This window comes from Callospermophilus lateralis, chromosome 4 (assembly GCF_048772815.1).
Source record: "Callospermophilus lateralis isolate mCalLat2 chromosome 4, mCalLat2.hap1, whole genome shotgun sequence".
In the NCBI taxonomy this organism is placed as follows: Eukaryota; Metazoa; Chordata; class Mammalia; order Rodentia; family Sciuridae; genus Callospermophilus; species Callospermophilus lateralis.
In genome coordinates, this window is record NC_135308.1 from 122,904,666 (window position 1) to 122,927,715 (window position 23,050).

Genomic DNA, 23,050 nt, shown 5'->3' on the forward strand with positions numbered 1-23,050 from the left:
CCAAATGTGATGTTCTTTTTATCACACCAAAGATAAGAGGCCCGCCCTTCTAACCGCTCTAGGTTGGAGGTCTCGCCCCTAGGTTAACCCCCAATACAAACTACAGCTCACTTAACAGGCGCCGCAGGAAAAATAAGCTGGCACAGGCAAACTGTTGCACCAGACTCCAGCAGCCTCGGAGCGCTCCTCAGCGCGCATGCGTCAGGTCTCGCCCCTCCCCTCGCATGATTCCCCCCATTCCCCGCCCCTTTCCCGCCCGGATGTCCTTTTAGTTTTGCCGGATGTTGTTGTGAATCCGAGAGACACGTGAGGTACGGCGACGTCATCACCAGGCACGCGCAGGAAACATGGCGGCGGCGGGTGTTGTGAGCGGGAAGGTGAGTAACGGCCCCAGGGAACACTCCCGGTTTTCTCCGAGACACGGGTGCTTTTGGTGGGTCCCGGCAGGGGAAGGGAAACGAGGGCTTATCTGCATCGGGAACAGCCCATGGCGGATGTAGAAGAGGAGGACTAGGTTTTTTCAGCTGTTTTCCCCGAATGCCGGTTCAGCCAGGGAGTAAGAACCACCGAGGCCTTGGCTCTCTGTGCTCTGCTTTGCACCAGAGCCAGGTGGTTTTCGTTTGTATTATTTTTATTTAGGGACAGGTGGCTTTCTAGTGCGGGGGAGGGGCTTCCTGACTCTTGTTCTGTCTACTCTTGACTCCAACGTCTTTTCTGTCTTTGAGACGGTAACCAGACCTGCAGGTGTCTTTATTTGCTTCCCTCTGGTGAAGGCGTCTATGCTACCTTCGGGAGGACTTGAGTAGATGCTTTGCAGCTGTGCGCTTAGTAGAAGAGAGCCTGTTGGGTCCATTTTACAAATTACCGACTTTTGTGATGGTTGTCAGCAGCAAGATATGTTTCCATAGAGAGAACTGGAAATTTTCACCATCCCATGTTTGTCTGTAAAGGAATTTGTCGAATCATTTCCTAGATGTCTCCGGAGTGATTCCATGGGGGTATCTGTCGTGCTGTTTCACAGAGGGTAGGCGGCGACATCCATCGGTAGGAACTAGGTGTGGAAGAGATTTCGTTGTGTATTGCCAGTTCAAGTTCCAAGGGCACAGTTTATGCATGTTTAGGACTGTCAGCTTTATGACATGCAACTAGCAGCATTTCCCAGAGTCAGGGTATATCGTAAACAGCTGGGGCTGATTAGTAATGACTCACAGAACACTAAGGGCTGTTTACTCCTTTTAGAGAGCTTCCTCTGTTCCTTGAGTTTCACTCATACTCTCCCTGCTGCATTCCTTTCCATTTTGAATTATTCGACCCCGTTGTGGTTTGATCTTTGGAGTAGGCTAGGTGGCAGAATAACAAATACGATCTTCCTTCTGCTGTTCATCAGAAGTGTGACCTTGGGAAATTGGGCACTTTGACTGCTCTGTTCTTCATATGCTTAATCGGCAGAATGGTAGTGATGCTAATAATTATTTCTTGTATTAGAGTACTTAGGAGTACATAAAACTAAAATATGAAATAGATTACATCTTTCATGTACTGCCTCTTTTAAATAATAGGTTGGACATCCTTTTGGATTGTTTATGTTCTTACCAATTTTTGTCTTTTTTATTCAAGATGGATGCTGATCTTCTGCTTAACTTTCTTAGAAAGTTTTTAATTTTCCATTTGGGTGAGCCAGTCTAGCACTTTCCAAGAAGAGATGCTTTCCATTTAAACTACACCCCGCTAACCCCCGTTTCAGGCTTGGTTTGATTTTGAAAGAACCCTTGAAAAAGCAGAATTGTGAAATGTAAAAATTTTTCACTCCTTCCTTGAAGCCATTGTCTTTCACAGTTTGACTTATTAAAATTGATCTTGTGCTTCTTATTTTTAAATATTTATTTTTTAGTCTTAGGTGGACACATATCTTTATTTTATTTTATGTGGTGCTGAGGATTGAACCCAGTGCCTCATTCATGTCAGGTGAGTGCTCTACCACTGAGCCACAACCCTAGCACCAGTCTTGTATACTTTTTTTTTAATATTTATTTTTTAGTTTTAGGTGGGCACAATATGTTTGTTTATTTTTTATTTTTAGGTGGGTGCTGAGTATCGAACCCAGTGCTTCATGCATGCTAGGAGAGTACTCTACCACTGAGCCACAACCCCCCTCCCCCGCGCGTCCCCCCTTTTTGTACTTCTTAACTCTGCTTTATCACCTTTTTATTTATCCTCATCCATTGCAAGTTCACATTCCTTCCCATCACTCCACTGAAACTATTTTCCCAAACCTGCTCTTCTTTCAAATAATATTAGGACTAGCAAAACCCACTTAGTTTTCCCTCATTAAGTTCAGTTCTGGTGTAATGACATTATCATTCATCTGGTTGCATGTAAAACAAACTTGGAAACATCCTTTTCTATAATAAAATTTAATCTATAATTCATTCCTACTGATTTTACCTTAAAGAGTTTTCTTAAATTTGCTGTTGCTTTTTTACTCTCAGTGCATAGTTTCTGGCACATAGTAAGTATTCACTGAAAAGGAAAGATAAGGAACATAGAGAAAATGAGGGAGAATTAGAGTGAGACACATGGGTTCACCAATAGTTCTCTTGTTTTATTTAGAACTGTAAGATTGTATTGTAGTGCACTCTCATTTACTTTAGCTTTTTCTGTAATTGTTTTTGAATTTTCTATTAAAAGCAACTTGAAACAGTTGGGAAATCAATAGTTTTTTGCTAATCAGAATTTGTTTTGATATTTTTATTAAGAATTTATTTTGTGACTTTAAATTGGCCCCATCCAGTTCCTTTTAGATATGCTTATAGTCCTGTGAAACCCATGTGCTTTAGAAAGATAAAGAATGTTCTTAATATCTAGTAGATTTTCCTGGAGAATTTCTTTCCCTAGACTAGATCTGGTGACATGGTAGCTACTTAGGATATGATATGAAGGTCTTTTTTTCTGGCATTCTTCAGTTTATCAAACTTTGAGTACCTGCTGTCTAAGCTGTGTTCTTTGGATATAAGGGTGGCTGAACATAGACTTTACTCTGGGCAGGATAGTAATTTTCAATTTTAAGTTATTTCAGTTTGTAAATTAATAAAAGTATGGCTTTAAAAATAATAGTGTTAAGTCTTAGTTTTTTTTTTTTTTTAAATATTTTTAGTGGTAGATGGACACAATACCTTTATTTTGTTTTTTTAGTTTTTTATGTGGTGCTGGGTATTGAACTCAGTGCCTTGCGCATGCTAGGTAAGCGCTTTACCACTGAGCCACAACCCCAGCCTCAAGTCTTAGTTTTGATGAGATGGGTGCTGAAACTAGATGAGAGATTATAATCTAAGCTTTTTTAATTGTATTTTTTTTGTGGAAGAAAATCCTTATGAAATCTCCATACTGTTTATTATTGTTCTATAATGTATATGTAGTTGTCAGTATAAGAGGTCATTCATTTAATTATTTTTGTATCTCCTCAGATTGCTTAATTCTTTGTCTCCTGTTAGACATTGGCACACTGATGTCCTTAAGAAGCAGTGCATTTGCTCTTCATTGAGAATTGTACCACCTCTTGTATCTCAAAGATTTTATTCTTTACTCTCAAGATTTCCATGGTGTGTTACCTTTGTAACCTTTCTTAAATTGCATAAAATTCACAAACTTTGTTACATCTTTTTCAGTTCCATAATTAATGAAATGATTAACATATGCCAAATAAAATTCATTGTTAATTTTTTTCCCTTTGGTATTCCCTATCTCAATAAATAGTCTTTCATCTACTCAGTTTTGTCCTTGACTTGTTCACCTTCACCTCCCATATCTAATCAGTTACAAAGTCCTCTCATTGTCATTTCTACTTAAATATCTTTCTAAGCCACCTCCCTTTCCTCATCAATCTGCAGTGCCTTAGTTCAAGCTAGTATGAATCTCTCATTTTTGAATTATTGCAGCTATTTGTTCTTGGTCCTGCAGCCAGCATGTTGGCTTAGAAAAGGCATGTTTGACCATGGTATTTTCCTCTTGAAACTCTAGTTGTTTTGAAAGTAAACAATCAGGATAAATCCCCAATTCCTAAATTCTTAAGCAGGGCTAATAAAATCATTTATGATCTGAAGTTGTTTGTTTTTATCTCTAAACTGTTTTGAATCTTCTCTCTGATATTTGGATTTCAGCCATGTAGTGAACAACTACTCTCTGTTTAGAACATATATCTTCTGTTCACCCTCTGTTTTCTATATCCTTTCTAGTTAAAATTGCTATTCTCAGCTTATCTGTTACTCTAGTTAAGTCTTCCTGAGTCTTACAATGCTTGACTCTGCTGAGACTAGTAAGATATTTATGAGGGCATGCTGCAGCCTATTGGTACTACATGTTGTAATTTCTTATCCTAATCCCCAGGTAGACTGTAAATACTATGAAGGCAATAACTGAATCTTATGTGAATCTAGTAGCTTGCTCCAGTACTGGCACATTGTAGGCATTCTTTATGTATTTATTGAAAATGTCTTTTCATTCCAGATCTTGTGCTTTCCTCCATCACATTTTACTATGACCATTGGTTTACATGATACTGTTAGTTTAATCAGATACTTCTTTTGGTGTGTGTGTGTGTGTGTGTATATATGTTTGTTTGTGTTTTTTCCACTGATTACTTTTGATCTCAGCATCTTGTAGATGCTTAGTAAATGTGCTAAATATTGAGTAAATACTAAATCAGTTTGGGTGGAATGGGGTATGTGATTAGAAGAGTTTGTACCATCTTTTTTTTAAAAAAATTTTTTTAGTTATACGTGAACACAATATTTTGTTTATTTATTTTTATGTGGTGCTGAGGATCGAACCCAGGGTCTCACACATGTGAGGCGAGCGCTCTACCTCTGAGCTACAACCCAACCCTGTATAGTCTTATATCTAGTGGAAGTTATTTGTAGAGAGGAGGGATAAAAGGGTGTTCCAGGTAAAGGGAACAGAATTCACATAGATAAAGGTGCAAGGCTTTCAGGGAAAGAGTTCAGAGTGGCCTTAGGCAGAAAGGTTATATGTGTATGGAGTGTTAGGAGGTCTGATGTCATTGTAGAAGTAAAGGGTGAAGTCAGGAGGATTTTAAGCTCAGGTGTGATGTGATCCAAAGGAGAATTTTATAAAGATCAGTTTTGACACTGGTTATACATTATACACCTTACGCAGATTATTAGAAAGTGACTAGACTGAGAGAAGAGTTCATGATGTTATTTTAGCAATCTTCATGCTATCCCCTATCAGCATGAACATGATAATTCTTCATTAGATTCTAAAATGAATTGATTCTTGGGTGTCAGAGGAGAAGATTGATGGACTTAAGATATAGGGTCGGAGTGGAGAAAGGTGTTTAAGATAACTTGAGTGAATAGAGTATCTGATAGAGTTGGAAATATCTGAAGACCAGGTTTAGATAGAACATATTGACTTTAAAATGTCTGTTATTGAAATGGAGATATCAAGTAGGTAAGTAGGTGTCTAATTACTTTGGCATGGAGTTCATTAGAATATCTGGGCTCTGTGGGTGTGGTGAGGCAGGCCTGTAATTCCAGAGACTATAGAGGTTGAGACTAGAGGATCACTAGTTGGAGGCCAACCCTGGTCATTTAGCAAAACCTTGTATCAAATAAAAAGGACTGGGCCCATATGTAGCATCCTGCACAAAACTCAAAGTGGATCAAAGACTTAGCCACTAGATCAAAGACTTAGGCACTAGATCAGAGACCCTGTGCCCAGTAGAAGGAAAAAGTAGCCCAGATTTCCACCTTGTCAGCTTAGGAACTGACTTCCTTCATAAGACTCCTAAAGCACAAGAAGTAAAATCAAGAATCAATAAATGGGTTGGAATCAAACTAAAAAGTTGCTTCTCAGCAAGGGAAACAATAACATGGAGAGATCATACAGAATGGGAAAAAATATTTACCATATGCACCTGAGATAGAGCATTAATCTCCAGGATATATAAAGAACTCAAAAAACTTAACACCAGTCAATAAATAGGCAAAGGAATTGAGTAGGCATTTCACAGAAGAAGAAATATGATTGATCAATAAATATACGAAAAAATGTTCAACATCTCTAGCAATTAGAAAAATGCAACTTAAAACTAATATTTCATTTCCAGTCAGAATTGGCGAGGATGTGGGTACAAAGGTATACTCATATTGCTGGTAGGACTGCAAATTGGTGCAACCACTCTGGCAAGCATTATGGAGATTCCTCAGAAAACTTGGAATGGAACCACCCTTTGACCCAGCTATTCCACTCCTTGGTGTATACCCAAAGGATTTAAAATCAGCATGTTTCAATGACTCAGCTACATCAATGTTTATAGCAGCGCAACTCACAATAGCTAAACTATGGAACCAATCTAGGTGCCCTTCAAGAGATGAATGGATAAAGAAAATGTGATATGCGCTGAAATATTACTCATCATTAAAGAAGAATGAAAGTATGGCATTTGCTGGTAAATGGATGGAACTGGAGAGTATCATGCTAAGTGAAATAAGCCAATCCCAAAGACCCAAAGGCCAAATATTCTCTCTGATATGTGGGGGTGGGGGGCTAAGGAAGAATAGGGGTACTTTGGATTAGACAGAGGGGAGTGAAGGTAGGGAAACGGGTATGGGAGTAGGAAGGATAGTAGAATGAATTGGACAGTATTACCCTTTGTGAATATATGATTATGTGACTGTTGTAATTCTATATCATGTACAACCAGAAGGAATGAGAAGTTATCCTCCATTTATGTATGTGTCAAAATGCATTCTATTGTCTATTGTCATGTGTAACTAATTAGAACAAATTAAAAAAGAAAAGGACTGGGGATTTATTTGACACAGTGGTAGAGTACCCCTGGGTTCAATTCCCAGTACCACCCACCCCCCGAAAAAAATCTGGGCTCACACTGGTGCTTCCTGTGGATTCTTTCTATAGCTGGAAGTTTACATTAATCTGCCTAATAGTTTTTTAAAGGATTTTTTTTTCTTTTTTCTTTTTTTTTTAAGGAGGAAAGGTTTATTTTGGCTTATGATTTCAAAGGTTTCAGTCCACGGTCAACTTGCTCTGTTGCTCTGGGCCTGAGGTGAGGTAGAACATTATGGTGGAAGATGTGGTAGAGGAAAACTGCTTAGCTTTTGGCAGCCTGAGAGGAAAGGAAGGGGAGGAGGGGGAGGGAGAGAAAGATGAGGGGGAGAGATCAAGCCTGGGAGTGAGTGAGTGCAAAGAAGTTGAATTTTTAAAACCTTTTTTGGTTGTTAAATTAGCTTACAAAATTCACTCAGTTACTAAGGTTCAGCCATGTACGTTACGTATAGTAGGTGTTGGATTTCCAGGTTTGGAAAGATTTAGAGCAAGAATTTTACCCTGAGACTACAGATAAAGTTAAAATAGTTGGGTTGGATGTTTTCATTTATCCTCAGTTTTTGAAAGAAAAGATTATAAATGTTTATAATTTATTATATTTATAATTTGTAAATATATTTACATAATATATTTATACACTTAAAAATCATAATAGAAATAAAAATTCAGTCTCACTTATGTATAGAAACAGTATTAAAAACTACTTGCTACTTTATTGTGCAACTTCCATATCTTTTTTCAGCTTTTTGTGTCAAAAAAATCACGGACTTTAATAGGTTGGTACAAAACTACATTTTGAATGTTGAATTTACCTGTTTTCTTGCTTCATTTTTGCTTCTTTAATTCTAACTTGTACTAAATTCAAGGTCAGCAAATTTATTCTACATTTTTTTGTGGTCCCCAGAGTTCTTTTAATAAGTTGTGTCTGACATTGCTGAAGAGAAAATCTGCAGACCATCATTGAAAGTTTTGTAAATGTACTTAACTGCATAAGCATCTTAGCAAATATTTATCAAGAGCTTGGGGGCATGAGAGTTGCAATCCTAAATGGAAAACCTTTTTCCTTATTTATTTATTTACTTGTCTTTTTTTGAAATTGGGATTGAACCCAGGGCTTTTCGAAAGTGAGACAAACGCTTTTCCACTGAGCTTCATCCCAGCCACTTTCCCTTGTTTTTGTACCTTTTTACACAGTGTCCCTACCCCTGAGAGGCACTTGGAATATTCTATAGTGTAAAGATTTTACCCTTTTAAGGACATAGGCAGGTGGCAAGGAGCTTTGTCTGTTTTTTTTTTTAATCTTTTTAGTCACTATGGTGTCTGACACATAATTCCTTAATAAAATTTTTGAATTGAGATTGTTTAGTTGAGTTTATTACCACCCAGTAGCAAATCTTTGAATGCTGTTGAATCTATTTACTCCCGATAGACACCTAATTCCCAATTATTTTTCTTTTTTATGAAGACATCTATACTTAATTTATTTATATGGTTTTTTACAGTTGAAACAATAGGCTTTGCATGTAAATTATGTTTTTTATAGCTTTGTTGATCTACATTGATAAATAATAGTGCCGCAGTCTGGCTGGGCACAAATCAGGAGCCACTGAAGCAGGAACAAACTTTATTTTTGAACTGCAAGAAAAACCTCACACACGCTCCTGGGGAATTCTTCCTAATGCCACAAGGCTGGTCCAGGAACCCCCAGCCGGGAATATCTCTCCCGGAAATCCCTCCTCCTGCACTTCCCCAACCAATGGGAACTCTCGGGGAATCCCCGAAAATCCCCACGAGAACTCCAAAATAGTCCATGAACTCAAAAGTAGTGGCAGAGGCGGATAGTAATTCCTCGCCTGTCAGTCAATACTGTTGGCAAAATGCCAGGGGCCATACAGACTCAAGTCCTCTCAAGAGCCGTGGCTCTCAGCATAATAGGGTGTTAACTTTTGATGTATGTGTATACCAGGAACTAAACTAAATCAAGATAATGGCATTTCTACTATCCCCAAAAGTTTCCCCTTGATTCATTGTAACCCATCATTCTCTTCACCTGACCACAGACAATTGCTGAATTGCATTTTTGCTGTTCTGTAGTTTATATTTTCTAGAATTTTATGTGATTAGAATTATATGGTATGTATTCTATTTTGATTTGACTTTCTTTGGAATAATTACTTTCAGATACATTTATGTGGTTGTGTGTATTATTTGTTTTTTTTTTTTAATTGTCAGGTAATAACCACTTGTAGGCTATGTTTTGTTTATCCAAAATATTGATAAGAAATTTGGGTTATTTCTACTTGACTTTTACAAATAAAGCTGCTCCAAACATCAGTATAAAAGTCTTTGTATGAACCCATGCTTCTAAATGTTAGTTGTATATTTAGCATTTTAAAGCTTTGTCAAACTTTTCTCCAAAGTAGGCATACATTTTATATTCCCTCTGGCAATGTATGGAACTTCCAGTTGCTCCATGTGTTCACTAACATTAAGTGTGTCAGTCTTAAATCCTTTCTAATATATGTGTATATGCTTCTAATAAAGTATTTCCTTATGGTTTCAGTTTGCATTTCTATAATGACTAATGGTGTTGAGTATTTTATCCCTGTATTTTAAGTATGTTCAAATTCTTTGCCTATTTTATTTTAAATTGTTCATTTTCTTGTTACTGAGTTTTGATAGTTCTTTCTGTGTTGTGGATACAAGTTCTTTTGATATAAGTTATTTGGGTTTTAAAAAATATTTTTGATATTTTCCTAATAAGTTATGACTTATTTTGAACTTGAGGAATGCAGTTATAATAATGCTTTAATATCCTTCTCTACTAATTTTATTATTTGTTTTGTATCTATTTTTATGGATTGATTTTTCTCCCTATTATAGATTATATTTTTCTAGCTCTCAGCTTGCCTTAGGGGTGTGTGTGTGTGTGTGTGTGTGTGTGTGTTTTTACATTAATTTTTTTTTACATTTTTACTAATACCAGATAATGTGAATTTCATTTTGTTGGGTGTTACATTTTGTTTCTTTCAAATATTCTTGAGATTTTTTTTGGAAGGCACTTACTTGGAAACATGATACTTGGGGGTTCTTGCTTTTAAACTTTGTAAGGTGGTATCAATACAGCTTAATGTAGAATGAATTAACACCCACTGCTGTAGCAAGAGCATCCTAGAGTATTCTAGCTTTGTGGCTTATGAGGTTTCCCATTTTGACTAGTATAAACAGCTGTGTATGCTTGCACATTGTTTCTTCTAATAGTTTCAGGTGGCTTTTCCCTCTTGAGTTGGGTAGTTTACTGGCACACTGACCTGTTCTCTGCTGAATGCTGGAGGAAGGCTACAGATCTAGAGTTCTCTGTGCACCTCTCTGCTTTTATGTCACTGTTACCAAAAGACCTGAGAACAACAATCTAGAGAAGGGAAAGTTTATCTAGGGCTCATGGTTTCAGAGGTTCAGACCGTAGATGGAAGACTCCATTGCTTTGGGCCCAAGATGAGGCAGAACGTCATGGCAGAAGGGTGTTGTGAAGGAACATAACTCAGGATACCACAGGGAAGCCAGGAAGCAGAGAGAGTTCCACAAATCAAGGACAAAATATAGACCCTAAAGGCATGCCTCAGTGATGTGACTTCCTTCAGTCATACCCTACCTGCCTCCAGTTAATCCATATCAGTGAATTCATCCACCAATTCAGTTATATCTTTCATAATGATAGCATTCCACCTATGCCCCCTACCCCAAAACTCTTGCTTATTTTATACTACAAAATACATTTAGTCTGTGTTATAGTTTGGATATGTGGTCTCCTCAAAAGCTCAGGTGTGAGAATATGCAAAAAAGTTCAGAGGTTAAATGATTGGTTTCCTCAAAAGCTCAGGTGTGAGAATATGCAAAAAAGTTCAGAGGTTAAATGATTGGATTATGAAAGCTTTAACCTGATCCGTTGCATTAATCCACTGATATAGATTAATGGGATGGCAACTGTAGGCAGGCAGGGTTGGCTGGAAGAAATAGATCACTAGGGGTTTGCCTTTGGGGTTTATATTTTGTTTCTAGTGAACAGAGTTCTCTCTGCTTCCTGATTGTCCTGTCTGGAGCTGCTTTCCTCTGCCACACCTTGGGCCCAGAGATGTGCACTCAGCCAATTGTGGATTGAGAACTCTGAAACCATGAGCTCCAAATAATCTTTCCCTCCTCTTTGTTATTCTTGTCAGGTCTTTTGGTTATAGTGACAAAAAAGCTAAAACAGTCCATTTCTATGGGTCCCCATAGTCTTAACAGTTTCAGCATTGCCAAGTCCAAGTCTAAAATCTCATTTGAGACTCAAGACAGACTCTTTGTTGTGAGCATAAAGATCAAAAGCAAGTTTCATATATAAAACATATAATGGCACAGAGTAAACATTTTCATTCCATAAGGGAGAAATGGGGAAATAGAAAGAAGAAAAAGAAGAAAAGTAAGGTTGAAATTTACTGAGGCAAATAGGTCCTGTTGCTTAAAATCTAGCATCTGGAATACATGGCATTGTGATGTTCCCTTCAAAGGACTTGAGTAGCTCTCCCCTTTGGCCTTGCTGGTTACAGTCCAGATGGCCTCTCTCTTGGCCTGTTTCTGCTCAATTCTTGCGGCTTTCCTTATCAGACATCCTGAGTGGCATCTCTTAATCTCAGGGTTTCCACTGCAGCTGCAGCTTTCTTCTAACTTTTTCATGCATTGCCCTCTCAAGGACAGCCTGCAGGGACTCCGAACCACTTTGCCTGGATTTCCAGGCCATCATTTGAAATCTTGGTGGTAGACTCTTTGCCCCCTTAACTCCAGCATCCTGCCTTCCTGTAAACCATCACTACATGGTTGCTGCCAAGGTCTTCCATTACTTTTGAACAGTAGCCAAGCCTTTTGGGACCATGACTGTAGGTAGCAGCCTCTGAATGCCTGGGAGACTGAGCATGGTGAAAAAACTTCCTAAGTCCCCTGTGCAAACAGGGTCTTCCCATAGTCTCTTCTCAAAGGAATTTCTACTTTTACACTCTTGATCCTGAGATGGGTGTCATCTTGCTAATTCCTGATATGCTCTCATTTCATCTTTCCTATTATTTCTGGGTAAAGTATTATCTCTTTAGTGGCTGTAATGCTTTAACAACCATGACTCCCTTCCTTAGCCTCAGTTTTATTCACACTTTTTGGTCAAAATGTGGTTTTCAAATCTTTCTGCTTTGTTTACTGCTTCTGATTTTCACAATAAACTTGAGTAAAAGATGCCAGCAATATCTGTGCCACCTGCCTGAATGCTTTGTTGCCTTGAAATTTTCTTTGCCACATTAATTAGTATATTATTTTAAAATTTGTCCTCACAAGAAGTTTCAGGACTTGGGCAATGTAGACAACTTCTTTGCTAGAACATAACATGAATGGCCTCTAGTGCCATTTCCAGTAGAGTCCTCCTCTGAAATCTTATGAGCCCCATCTTTTCTTTTTTCCATGTCATTATATATATATTATATATATATATATATATTTATTGATTGTTCAAAACATTACAGAGCTCATGATATGTCATCTTTCATACATTTGACTCAATTGGGTTATGAACTCCCATTTTACCCCAAATACAAATTGCAGAATCACATCGGTTACACACTCACATTTTTACATAATGGCATATTAGTGACTGTTGTATTCTGCTACCATTCCTATCCCCTACTATCCCCCCTCCCCTCCCCTCCCATCTTCCCTCTCTACCTCCTCTGCTGTTGTTCAATTCTCTCCCTTTTTTCCCTCCCCCTTGCCCCTCACAACCTCTTATAATTTTGTGTAACATTGAAGGTCTCCTGCCATTTCCATGTGCTTTCCCTTCTCTCTCCCTTTCTCTCCCCACACTCGACTTTGTTTAATGTTAGTCTTTTCCTCATGCTCTTCCTTCGTGTTCTGTTCTTAGTTGCTCTCTTTATATCAAAGAAGACATTTGGCATTTGTTTTTTAAGGATTGGCTAGCTTCACTTAGCATAATCTGCTCTAATGCCATCCATTTCCCTGCAAATTCGATGATTTTGCATTTTTTAGTGCTGCATAATACTCCATTGGGTATAGATGCCACATTTTTTTTATCCATTCATCTATTGAAGGGGATCTAGGTTGGTTCCACAGTCTAGCTATTGTGAATTGTGCCGCTATAATCATTGATGTGGCAGTATCCCTATACGATCTACATACTGTGGGGTCGGGCTCCAAATTCCTTAATAGGATGCCCATAGCCAAAGAGTTAATAATAAGAATAAACAAATGGGACTTACTTAAACTAAAAAGTTTTTTCTCAGCAAGAGAAACGATAAAAGAGGTAAATAGAGAGCCTACATCCTGGGAACAAATTTTTACCCCTCACACTTCAGATAGAGCCCTAATATCCAGAATATACAAAGAACTCAAAAAATTAAACAATATGATAACAAATAACCCAATCAACAAATGGGCCAAGGACCTGAACAGACACTTCTCAGAGGAGGACATACAATCAATCAACAAGTACATGAAAAAATGCTCACCATCTCTAGCAGTCAGAGAAATGCAAATCAAAACCACCCTAAGATACCATCTCACTCCAGTAAGATTGGTAGCCATTATGAAGTCAAACAACAATAAGTGTTGGCGAGGATGTGGGGAAAAGGGTACACTTGTACACTGCTGGTGGGACTGCAAATTGGTGAGGCCAATTTGCAAAGCAGTATGGAGATTCCTGGGAAAGCTGGGAATGGATCCACCATTTGACCCAGCTATCGCCCTTCTCGGACTATTCCCTGAGGATCTTAAATGAGCCCCATCTTTACTGTCCACACTCCTATGGGCATTCTGGTCTTCTGAGCTCCCACCAGAATCATCCATTAAACTCTCCTTACAACATTCTAAAGCTTGTCCAGCTTGCATCTCTTAATTTTTCAAAATTTCTCCCCTCTGCAAACCAGCTCCGAAAACCTATGAACCATGTTGCTAGATTAATCATACCACTGACTCTACTTCTCAGTAACAATTTCTGTTTTAGTCAGCCTTGTATCATGGTGACCAAAAGACCTGACAAGGATAATTAGACAAGGAGGAAGTGTTTATTTTGGCTCAAGGTTTCGGAGGTTTAGTCCATTGTTGGCCGATTCCATAGCTCTGAGTCCAAGGTGATGTAGAACATCATGGCAGAAGGAAGTGGCATAGGAAAGCAGCTCAGACAACTGGGAAGCACAGAGCATGCTCTGCTCACCAGAAACAAAATATAAACCCTAAAAGGCATGCCCCGAGTGACCCATCTTCTCCGACCATACCCTGCCTGCTTGCCTACTTGGCATAATCTAATAATTTTACTTCTGAAAATTCTTATATTGTCTCACACATGAGCTTTGGGTATACCTCATATTTAAACCATAATACTCTCTTGTATTCTGTCCTATGAACTCCAGCTGTCTTGGCATTCCCGATTACCTCCTCTGTCTACTGACATTGGGTTTGCTCTTCGTTTTATACATTAGGAGTTCGTTTTACACTTCACTGTTTTCTCTTTTCAGCAGTCACTAACTTTCATCACCTCATGGGGAAAAACAATGTTTCATAGCTTTGATCTTTCTTGGTGAGAGATTTAAATTTAATCTCTTGTCACTGCATCTTGGCTGGAAGTGAAAATTATATAGCCCCCCTCCCCCTTTTCTGTTTTTGGTAGTATTTATACCTCTCTCTTCTGTGTATCCCTCTGCCTCCCAAATCCTAGGTGGAATGTTTGTGTTCCATATTTGTGTCGTGTCTCCCTTTCCCCCCAGAGTATTAGGAATTTAACCCAGGGTCTCACACATTCTAGACAAGTGCTCTACCACTGAGCTACATCCTCAACCCTGTTGTAAACTTTTAAGATTAGTCCTTTTATTTCCAGGTTTTTGTTATAATAATCACTTCTTTCTTGTTGGTCTGGTTTAATTCTCTTCTTTCTTGTACCTTCTGAAAGGTGACATTATCAGCAAGATGTTTTAAGAATTTTATCAGATGCTTATATTTTGAGAATGCCAGCATCAGCACAACCATAGAGGAGTTTTATGTCCGTTTGCAATTTATATTATGTTGGCATTGGTAGTCTGCATGTACTTCCACAACAATAGCATTACCTTTCTCCTTTCTTTTAGTGGGGGAGTTTATTGGGCATTGAACCGAGAGGAATTCTACCACTGAACTACACACCTAGCCTTTTTTTATTTGAGACAGAGTCTTCCTAAGTAGCTTAGGGCCTTGGTAAATTGCTAAGGCTGTCCTTGAACTTGTGATCCTCCTGCCTCAGCCTCCTGAGTCACTGGGATTACGGGGATGAGCCACTGTTTCTGGCTCAAATATATAGTTGAAGTCCTATAATTGTTATGGTAGCTCTAATATTGCCTGAAAAGGGAAGAATAGACTATAATAATGCTTGCTACTCCAGAAATATTCAGAGTCAAATTGGTATGAGGACTGTTTTTTCCCAAAGCCAGCTTTGAAGGAAGATAGAAGAAACAATTGTTTCAAAAGTTGTATCTCTGGGAAGGGATATCTCTAGGACTGGGATGAGGAGAGCTTTTTAATGGGTGAAGGTGTGTATTAGGACCAAAGACAGGAATTTCACAGGTTTTGCTTATTTTCCTTGGATCCTCCTTATCATGTCAAAAGGAACTTTGGCATAAAAAGGAATAAATTTCCTGGGGACCAGCATTTACATCTTCCTAATTTCAAGGGTAGTGGGGGCATATTTAATCAGTTTCATTGTGCTTTCCATTGACAATATCCCTTCAGTGCCCTTGAGACTTAGTTTAACACTATTTTAAACTTTACATTTTTGTGGGGCTTGGTTTTGCATTTTTGTTATAAAACAAAGCTCAGATAAAGAAAATCACACTTATTGCATACTTTGAGTCAGAGGGCAAACATCCTTGTGTTATGGAGCTGGGGTCTTCTGAGAAACAGGCACTGTGAAAACTACCTCTTCCAACCCTGATTCTTGCGATCAAGTCAGAAAGATTTTTGAGAGATGAGAGAGATAGGTCCTCTTAGGAGAGGGGCAATGTGCCTCTCCTTCACTCCAGTTTTATTAGGGATCCCAGAGAACTTTCCAGAGAGTCTCATCCAGATCTACTCTCAACTTTTAACTGACAGCAGGGTGACATCAGATTTTCCAGTCTCCACTGTCATGGCAACTCTAGGTCACCTTGATCCATGCTAACTGGTTCTAATTGGATTCTTTTTTTTTGTTGTTGTTCCATAACTTGCATCTTTTACTCTTGACATATTTCTTGTAAATATTTCCAATTCAATACTATTGACTTGCTTAATTCAACTTTTTTCTCACAGTGACTCTTAAATATGGAAATACCAAAATATGGTTCACTTGCTGAATATCTTGTTTGCTTCTAGTTTCTCATATGTATTTTATTATGAGTGATATTATTTTTTTTGAGATAAAGATATTTATATCTTTTTAAAATTTTAATTATTTATTTTTGCATTACAATTCTTAATACACCATTATATCATAATTTAGCATATCTCTGATTATATATAAGGTATGTTGACACCAACTCGCATCTTCATACATGTATTTTGTATAGGTACACTCATACACTGCTGGTGGGACTGCAAATTGGTGCAGCCAATTTGGAAAGCAGTATGGAGATTCCTTGGAAAACTGGGAATGGAACCACCATTTGACCCAGCTATTCCTCTTCTCGAACTATACCCAAAGGACCTAAAAACAGCATATTACAGGGACACAGCCACATCAATGTTTATAGCAGCACAATTTACAATAGCTAAACTATGGAGTCAACCTAGATGTCCTTCAGTGGATGAATGGATAAGAAAAATGTGGCATTTATACACAATGGAATATTACTCAGCAGTATAAAAGAATAAGATGATGGCATTTGCAAGGAAATGAATGGCATTAGAGAAGATTATGCTAAGTGAAGTTAGCCAATTGCAAAAAAACAAATGCCGAATGTCTTCTCTGATATAAGGAGGGTGACTCCAAAACGGGGTTGGAAGGGAGAGCAAGGGAGGAAGATTACCTCCAGATAGGGAATAGGGGTGGGAGGGAAAGGGAGGGAGAAGGGGAATAGCATGGATGGTGAAAGGAGACCCTCATCACTAATTGGATTCTTAAACATATCTTCTTAAAAGATTTTATGGTTAGGAGGAACTGTTTTATCTCCCATAGTTTCAGGATCTGGTCACAAAAATCTCCTGGGTTCTTCTCATCAACATTATCTTGGGCCTGCATTTCTCCTACAGGCAGTTTGCTGAGAAATGTGACATCCTGTCCATTTAGGCCAGGCAGGGCTGCAGGCCAATTGCTTCTTGGAAAAGAAAGCATGTTGGGGGTCAGCACCATGGTCCTGTTTAGAGAATTATTCTCTCAACCTCTTGTTCCCACTGTCCTCATCTGTCTGTCCCCTAACATTTGGAACTACTCAGGTCAGGAGATTGACCTTTGCTAGCTACTCTAGGGATCTTCTGTGTATCCCTGATCACTATCGTTTTTTTTTTTTTTAATCATAAGCACTTCTTTTATCTATTTTTAATAGTATTTTGAAAACACAGCTATTGTGTCATACTTTAAAAAGTCCTGATCTGGGATTGTAGCTCAGTGGTAAAGTGCTTGCCTAGCACATGTGAGGCACTGGGTTTGATCCTTAGCTCCACATAAAAAATAAATAAATAAAATAAAGGCATTGTGTCCATCTACAACTAAAAAAAAAAAAAAAAAAAAACCCTCAAAGTCTTTCTTCAATTTCTTCTATTAGTATGCTGAGTACATTTTCCATTTTTATTTTCCTGAATTTTATGCACCTTTTTGTCTTTCATGTCTCATTTTTCTTTAGATATCTTGTTCATTCTCTTCAAGTTTCAACTTAAATATCTATCATACACATCTGAGTTTAAGGTCAAATGTGATAATGTAGAAATGTCTTTGTAAAGTAATGCATGATAAAAATATTATCTGATAAAAAAGTATTTGAAATTAAAATTTTTTCATTAATGATCATGAATAAAACTAAAGAGATTGAAAGCTTGTTCTTCTTAAAATGTATCTGAAATTCACTCTTAACATCATAATTATTCCCTGTAGCAAAATAATTTTTCATTCAAATAAGCTTGGAGATAGGTTTTCAAATATTAATTATGATTGTTGATAAACAGAATGTCCGTGACAGAAAGGTACTCCTCAGGTACTCCTCATAACTCCACTTATGTACAACCACAAGAATAGGAAGTTATACTGTGTATATGTATAATATGTTGAAATGCATTCTACTGTCCTGTATAACCAAAAAGAACAAAAATAAAATAAAAAAATCTAATTAGAACTGGTTAGTATGGGCCAAAGTGGCCTAGAGTTGTTGAGGCAATGGGGACTTGAAAGTCTAATGTCATCCTGCTGTCAGTCAGAAATCAAGAGGTGAACCTGCGTGAGACTCTCTGAAAACTTTGCTGAAAACTGGATTGCAGGAGAGGCACTTTGTTTTCTCTCTGAGAGAACCCACTCTGTCCATTGAGATGGTCCTCTTTTCCCCTTTCTAATAATGTCATGCCTGTTTCCCCTTTCTAATAATATCATGCCTGTTACTCTGAGCAAATGTTGAAATCTTTCTGATTTGAATGCGGTTGGGCGTTTGCACTGCCTTAGTTTCCGAGAAGGCCCCAGCCCTATAACAGTGCTATTATTGCGTGACATGAAAGCTTTTTTTCCCCTCTCTGGAGGTGCTGGGGATTGAACACAAGGCCTTACATATGCAAGGCTAGCTCTCTGCTACTAAGCTGCATCCCATCCTAACAACAAAGTTTTAATTGAACATCTGTTTTTGTATTTTAAACTATTTTAAGTAGTTGATATTTGTAGAGTTGTGACTTTTGTACTTTAATATGCATATGTACTCAGTTTGGGATGATGAACAGGCATGCTGTAAATAAAAAATAAGTAAATTTACTCCCTTAAAATATAGAATGAAGAATTATAATATTGAAATAAATGCTTTAAACCAGATGATGTAAAAAGGATTACATTTCTTTATTTTTTTATTGATTTTATTTTTTTAAATACACGACATTTCTTTTGTGGAATATTTAGGAGTTCAAATGGTAATTAAGACTAAATTGCTAAATAGTGGCTGCATTTGTTTAATACATCTAAAGATATTTAAAAACTAGTTATTTTATATATGAAATAAATTGTCCTGCAAAAAAGCACCTAACAGTTAAGGAACATAGAACACAGGCTAACTAGAACTCTGACATTTTGTAAGGTACTTGTTTCACTTTAAAATATTCAAATTAGAGATATTAATGTAAAAAGTTACCTTTCCTTTAACCTTTCTCTTAATTATATTTTTGCTGTTTCAGATTATATATGAACAGGAAGGGGTATATATTCACTCATCTTGTGCAAAGACCAATGACCAAGACAGCTTAATTTCAGGAATATTACGTGTTTTAGAAAAGGTAAGATTCTAGTAAATGTATAATATTAATAGTTTTTGGAAGGGGTTTATTGTGGCATTATTAGAAAGTTTGAATTTAATATTTAAGATATAGTTATGTAATTGAACGGTGAGTGGTAAATGGGTTGAGAATGTACCATATTGTTGAATACTAAATTTAATTTTTGTTTTCTTTCTCTAGGATGCTGAAGTAATAGTGGACTGGAGACCATTGGATGATGCATTGGATTCTTCAAGTATTCTCTATGCTGGAAAGGTATTTAAGAAAAAAAGAAGCTGGGCATGCCTGTGTTCCCAGCAACTTGGAGGCTGAGGCAGGAGAATCATAAGTTTGAGGCCAGCCTGAGCAGTTTAGCAAGATTCTGTCTCAAAATTAAAAACTTAAAAAAGGTTTGAAGGTGTATCTTAATAGTAAAATGCCATTGGTTCATTTCCATATACTCCCCACCCCTAGATGATCAAGGGAATGCTGTCTTTTAAATAACGGCTTTATTTAGATATAATTCGTTGGGTGTGGTAGTGTACACCTGTAATCCCACTGGCTTGGGAGGCCGAGGCAGGAGGATCGTGAGTTCAAAAGCCAGTCTCGGCATAAGCGAGGTGCTAAGCAACTCGGTGAGAACCTGTCTTTAAATAAAATACAAAATAGGGATATGGCTCAGTGATTGAGGGCCCCTGGGTTAAATCCCCAGTACCAAAAAAAAAAAAAAAAAAAAAAACCACATACCATACTGTTCATCCTCTCTAAGTACACGGTTTACAGTTTTTATTATATTTATAGAGTTGTGAAACCATCATCAATATCTGATTTTAGAACCCTTATCAGTCCCCCAAAGGAACTCTGTTTATTAGCAGTCACCCTTTATTCCTACCTACTCTCAACTCTTGGCAATCTCTAACCTATTTTCTGTCTCTAAGGATTCGCCCATTCTGGACATTTTATATAAATGCAATCATGTAACATATGGTCTCTTGTGATGGGATTCTCTCACTTGAGAAAATGTTTTCCAGGTTCATCCATGTTATAACAGTTCTTTTTTTTTTTTTTTTTTTCCTGAACAATGCATTCATGAATATACGTTTTGTTTATTTGTTCCTTAGTTGGTGGACATTGGGTTGTTTTCATTTTGGGGCTAATATACATAATGCTGCTATGAATATTTGAGTACAAGTTTTTGTGTGGACTTTTTTTTTCTCTTGAGTATATACCTAGGAGTAGAATTCTTGGTTCATATTATTTTGTGTTTTAATATTTGCTATTTTCCAAAGCATCTATACTAGTTTCTAATCCTGAATGCAGTATATGAGGATTCTAGTGTTTCCCATCTTCACCAACATGGTATTTTTTTTAATTTAGTAAACCTAGTGAGTATGAAGTTGTGTTAGTTTCCTAAAGCTGCTGTTACAAAGCACCACAGACTAGGTGGCTTAGAACATTGGAAATTTATTGCCTCAGTTCTGGAGGGTAGAAGTCAGAAGTCAAGATGGGTTGTCAGCAGCGTTGGTTCCTACTGAGGGCTGTGAAGGAGAATTTGTTCCTTACCTCTCCTTCTAGTTTCAGGTTTGTAGATGACATTCTTCTTCCCTATGTTTTCACATCATCTTCCATATGTACATTTCTGTGTTAAGATTTCCCCTCTTAATAAAGGGAAAATTATGTGTTCTTTATACAAAATTTTGTATAAAGAACACAACTCATATCTTAAGGATATGAGTTATACTGAATGAGGACCAGCCTAATAATCTAATTTTAACTTGATTAAATAAGACCATCAGTCATGCTGGATTAGGACCCATTCATATAGCCTCATTTTAACTTGATTAATAAAATCACATTCTAAGACTTTTCCTTAGGGGTGCAGGGCAGCACACTTCAACCAATAGCTGAGGTGGTATGTCATCATGGTTTTGATTGATGACTAATGATGTTGAACATCTTTTCATGTGTTCGTATGTGTGTTTTCTTTGGAGAGGTGCCTGTTCTAAATCCTTTGCTTATTTGATTATTTTTTTTTGTTGTAAAAATTATGTGTTCTTTATACAAGATTTTGTTTATAAAATTTATTCTTATCCAAATGACATATTTTCCCTACTACATAAATCCTGAGTTGTAGGTTTATTTTGGAAAACTGATTACCTTTACTTTCCCACCAGACTTTTCATCTCTCTGGGCAATCACAGTGAAACCTTACCAAGCTTTTATTATGAAAGCCAAAGCATTTCCAGAAGCACTGAATTGAATTCTGCATGTATTATCATTGACAACCATAACTGTAAGGAAGTGTAGGCAAGCTTTTCTTGTTTTTTAGAAAAGATGGAGAAAAGAATAGGCAATAGTGTTTGGTTGTCTGCCACAACTTACAAACGTAATTTAATAGAAGGCTGAGGTGGTATGGATTGAAATTAAATTCTAGTTTCAGACTTTAAATATGTTACATGTTATAATTATTTTAGGACTCCAGTTCAGTTGTAGAATGGACCCAGACCCCAAAAGAAAGACCTCATCGAGGATCAGAACATCTGAACAGTTATGAAGCCGAGTGGGACATGGTTAATACAGTTTCATTTAAAAAGAAACCACATACCAATGGAGGTATGAATTAAATTTTTGAAATCTTAAACTGGTTTGCTGTAGTATACTACTAAACATACAAAGAAAATTCTTTAATACTCCTCAGTTAGAAGGGTGATTTGATGCTTCAATATGTATAACTCTCATTTCTGTTTTTATATTTAAACAAGGATTTAAAAATACTTGTTGTATTTTGTAGTTATTAATGGAAAAAAAATAGAAATACTTTAAATAATCATCTGTCTTTCATGTACATTTTTCTTAACCTGGGATTTAAAATATCATGTTTTCTCATCCGAAAGCACCGAGGGAGATGGAGTATACTACTAAACTGTACCATTCTACTTTCAGTGTTTACTGGGCTCTTCACAGCTCCTTTTAGTCTCCCCTTTGTTTATTTTAAGATACTGTTTATCTTTCTATATTTAAATTTATATTTGCTAGGTGGTGATTATCTTCATATTGTTAACATAAATAAGAGCCAATTTAGCAGCTTGACATAACTATATATGCTAATTCATATAAAGGAAATAACTTATATACTGATACTATATGGTACTGTATATTGTACCAAGTATGATGTCAGTAGCCCATCTGTGATGTAGCCAGCTTATTTGTGATTTCTTTTAAAAATATTGATTCTTGTATAGAGTTAAAGTGTCACATTTAAAAAAATATTGATTCCTTTGTATTTTGTAGCAGAAAGGATATTTTCTTTATGATTTTGGCCTGAATTTAGAAATTATCCATGGTTATCTGTTTAAAGGCTGGCCAAATTTATGGGTGCATGTATTTGTCTAGCAGTTTTAAGTAAGCTTGATTTTAATGTATGGCCTGTGGAATTATTCCCACTTTTAGTAGTTATGCTTGCACTTCATCATGTCTAGGAAATAGTCCCAATTAAGAAGTAGATAGTATTTCACAAGCTATTGCTAACAGTCAGCTCATGCATTGGTGTTGCATTTTGGGGAGTGGGAAGGCATTTGGGTTTGCTCTTTCTACTGAAATGGAATGTTCTTACCTTAACCAGAACACAAAATGTTAAGGAAAGATAAAACCATTTAGTAAATGTTGAGGGTTAGATGATTTTTGACATCTCCTTCTATTATAAGGATTTGTT

At 37.1% G+C, this 23,050-nt stretch overlaps 1 protein-coding gene across 2 annotated transcripts in view; it reads left to right on the forward strand.

Moving 5' to 3' along the window:
• The first annotated feature begins 305 nt into the window (after nt 1-305).
• Tbc1d15 (TBC1 domain family member 15) overlaps nt 306-23,050 on the forward strand; it is a 61,748-nt gene continuing 39,003 nt past the window's right edge. For both annotated transcript variants that reach the window (XM_076853117.1, XM_076853118.1), the window contains exons 1-4: nt 306-377; nt 19,261-19,359; nt 19,540-19,614; nt 21,813-21,951. In XM_076853117.1, the coding sequence (XP_076709232.1) occupies nt 348-377; nt 19,261-19,359; nt 19,540-19,614; nt 21,813-21,951 (343 nt within the window). In that variant the 5' untranslated portion in view covers nt 306-347. The remainder of the gene's footprint in view (nt 378-19,260; nt 19,360-19,539; nt 19,615-21,812; nt 21,952-23,050) is intronic.